Source organism: Osmerus mordax, chromosome 26 (assembly GCF_038355195.1).
Source record: "Osmerus mordax isolate fOsmMor3 chromosome 26, fOsmMor3.pri, whole genome shotgun sequence".
NCBI lineage: Eukaryota > Metazoa > Chordata > Actinopteri > Osmeriformes > Osmeridae > Osmerus > Osmerus mordax.
In genome coordinates this window covers 3,204,731-3,208,246 of record NC_090075.1, presented here as the reverse complement: position 1 = coordinate 3,208,246, position 3,516 = coordinate 3,204,731, and the positions used below count along the sequence as shown (strand labels likewise).

Sequence of the window (3,516 nt, the reverse complement as noted above, 5' to 3'; positions counted from 1 at the left end):
GTGTGTGTGTGTGTTGTGTGTGTGTGTGTGTGTGTTGTGTGTGTGTGTGTGTGTGTGTGTGTGTGTGTGTGTGTGTGTTGTGTGTGTGTGTGTGTGTTGTGAGGAGGGTTTATGGCTCTGTGCCTGTCCACACCCTGCTTAGTCTAGACAGATCTCCTCCTTCCATTAGAGAATGTCCCAGGAACTAAAGAATTAGCTTAATTAAGACCATTAAACTGAATGAACTGGGAGTCACTGTGATTGATCTCTGTGCTTAGTAAGCTGGAATGGGAGAAAAGACTGATTCAGATGCAGATAGAGCAGCAGATAAGACAGTGGCTAAAGCACTGGACGGCCCCAGACACTGTGTTCACTGCCTCTCTCCCTCCACACACATCCACAAAGATCATCTCACATCTCCACGCACACAGACAGGAAGCTGGTGCGCATGGCTAATTGAGGAACTGCAGAAAAGAACCGACCAAACAAACCCAATATAGACGTGGGAAAGAACCAACACATCTCTCAACCCTCCCTTGACAAACACGCGCACACACGCACGCAGCCACACACACGCACGTCTTGGAGAGCAGCTTGTGTGACTGGACCTGGCTCCGCACCAGTTATTTCCTGGTGCAGTCACAGATGAGGGCTCCCGGGCCTTCGTGTTTACAGGAAGTGAACCGACACAGCAGGGGGGTGTCAGAGAGTGTGACGCCTCAGGGACGTCCCCCTCCACATCTGCTCGTCCAATGAGAGAGCGGCGTTGAGAAACCCCAGCCAGCCCGGATGGGGGAGAGCAGCAGGCCTTTACAGAGAGGTTCATCCTCTTACTTTAAAATCAGGATGCATTCAAGCAAGCGGACCGTTTTATCCAAATCAATGTACAGTGGTGGGTTTGAACCTGCGACCCTCTTGATGTGCAGTCTAATGCTCTTCCACTGAGTGAAATCGTTATGTACTCTGAGAATCTAGATAGATATGGGGTAGGTAAAACCCAGTGGTAAAGCATTTAACTGTGAATCAAGAGGTCACAGGTTCAAATCCCGCTGTACTTTCGATAAAAGTATCTGCTAAATTAATAATGACAAGAAGAGAGAAGGCCTTTATACATCAAAGCACTAAGAACCAACAAGGTAGACTGGCTCAGTCAGCATTAATCCCCTGGTCCTCATTTCTGTGTGTGTGTGTGTGTGTGTGTGTGTGTGTGTGTGTGTGTGTGTGTGTGTGTGTGTGTGTGTGTGTGTGTGTGTGTGTGTGTGCGTGTGGTGTGTCTGTCTAAGTGTGTGTGCATCAACGACAGGAGACACCCTACAACTGTGTACCAGTGTTGCAGAGGGAGTGGAGTGTGTTACAAACACACACACACGCTGTTCCAATTAGGTCTGAGCCCCCCATCCACAGGAGCCTGTCTGAAGGTTAAGCCTGGCTGCAACTTGGGCTCTTGGGTTACACAGACACAGGGAGCGGGCCTGGAATAACATACGACCACCGCACACTGTGACATGGGCTGGATAGTACACAGAGACACATACTGCCTTTCAATGTCTTTCTATCTATCTCTCTCTCTCACACACACACACACACACTCAGCAATAGCTGTAAATGTGATACTGGTCCACACCTCCAGGTTCCTGGACAGGAGCAGCTGACTTGTGTGTACTGTAGGTAGACCATGTACAGTGTGTGTGTGTGTGTGTGTGTGTGTGTGTGTGTGTGTGTGTGTGTGTGCGGAGGAGGAGGTCTCGTTTCTCCAAACGAGGGGACTCAGAATTAGGACCCTCCATCCCTCCCCAGCATGTGTGGCGGTATCCTAGCAACAGTGGCCAAAACAGAGAGGTATGGAGTTACAGGGCAGGGATTACTCTGATCATGTGATCACCTTATACTGGTCAGCGATAGGACAAGGGTTGGGGTGAAAGGTCAGCGAGCGTCATACAGCTTCAGATCCGACTGTCGCATCCGCTGGTCCCCGATAACAGGGTGCATCATGGGAGAAACGGGGGGGGGGGGGGGGGTCAGACTGACATTGTTAGCTCTGGTAGTGGGTACAGTTCAGTGCGCGTTCAATATATAACACAGTTCCTGCAACTCTCAACTTAGAACACACACGAAAACATACCTTTCATCTCTCCATTTCTCTCTACACACACACACACACACACTCAGTAAGTGGCTCCTATCTAAGACCCCATGGGACCAGCCACTAGCCTGTGAAAGGCAGCGTGGGACAAGTGGACTATTCTTCAGGCCATTCAGAGCTCCTCGTTAGCGAGACAGTCTGATTCACATGGTAACACAGCTCCTGGGATACTGACTGAATGTAAACATCTCTCACTCCTTTTCTTTCACTGGCTCAGAACAAGACCTGCTGTGTACTCTCCATCTTCCATTAGGGAGAGAGCAGAGAGAAAGCGAGGAGACAGCGAGGAGAGAGGGAGAGACGGCGAAAAACAAAGAGAGACCCAGCAGAGGAGGAGGGTAAGAGACACAGAAAGAGAGACCTGGAGACCCAGAGATAGAGAGGGGGGTGACGTGAAGGAAGAGAGACAAGAAAGACACTTTCACATCAGCAGCGACCAGGAGCCAAGTCCAAGCTCCCACCCGGCCAGGGACAGGAGCGGGAGAGCCATCTGTGGCGCGTGCTTTTAGAGGTTTCTTCGCGGAGGGAACCCATGCGGGCACGGGCAACCCCAAGGGGAGATAGCCCGCTACTGTACCACACGAGCAGTGGTCTAAAATGCTTCGCTACGCACACAGACACTTACATTTAGTCATTTAGCACACGCTCTTATCCAGAGCGACTTACAGTAAGTACAGGGACATTCTCCCCGAGGCAAGTGGGGTGAAGTGCCTTGCCCAAGGACACAACGTCAATTGGCACAGCCAGCAATCGAACCTTCTGATTACTAGTCCGATTCCCTAACCGCTCAGCCACCTGAATCACTTAGTGAGCCTCCACCGCTCCTGCTTGCTTGCTTGCTTACCCTGGAAGGTGGAGGCGTGATCCCTCATCAAGTACTTGAGCTCGAAGCTGTAGGAGCGCACCTTCTGCAGAGTCTCGCTGCGGACGGCCGCCAGGTAGCTCTCCTCCATCTTCCGGGTGCAGCAGGTGGGCCCGGGGTGCTTGCACACCTGAAGGTCCGCACCTGCACGAGGGGGGAAGGGGCAGGAGAGAGAGAGAGAGAGAGAGAGAGAGAGAGAGAGAGAGAGAGAGGAGAGAGAGAGAGAGAGAGAGGAGAGAGAGAGAGAGAGAGAGAGAGAGAGAGAGAGAGAGGGAGAGAGGTGACAAGGTTCAGAGACGGCAGCGTTCCACTTTGTTGCTCACAAGTGCTGAGCATGCAGACCCAGCCCTGAGGGGACCCTGCTATTGTCTCCGCTTCTTCTTCTGCTTCTAGCCTCTCATGACCCGGCCCGCCGGGAGTGTCCACCGTACATGAGAACAGGTGACTGTTCCTCCACGCAGCTCCAAGAGTTTGCTGACTTCAGACATTCCTAACACGTCTGGGGAATTGTAAGGGCTGTTTGACCTAAGTC

General features: G+C 51.9%; 1 protein-coding gene across 1 annotated transcript in view; it reads right to left on the bottom strand.

The window, feature by feature from the left end:
- LOC136935780 (glypican-1-like) overlaps nucleotides 1-2,656 on the bottom strand; it is a 10,677-nt gene extending 8,021 nt beyond the window's left edge. Inside the window, 1 exon segment of the mRNA XM_067229444.1 lies at nucleotides 2,584-2,656. Coding sequence (XP_067085545.1) covers nucleotides 2,584-2,656 — 73 coding nt within the window.
- Between the last annotated feature and the right edge of the window lie 860 nt (nucleotides 2,657-3,516).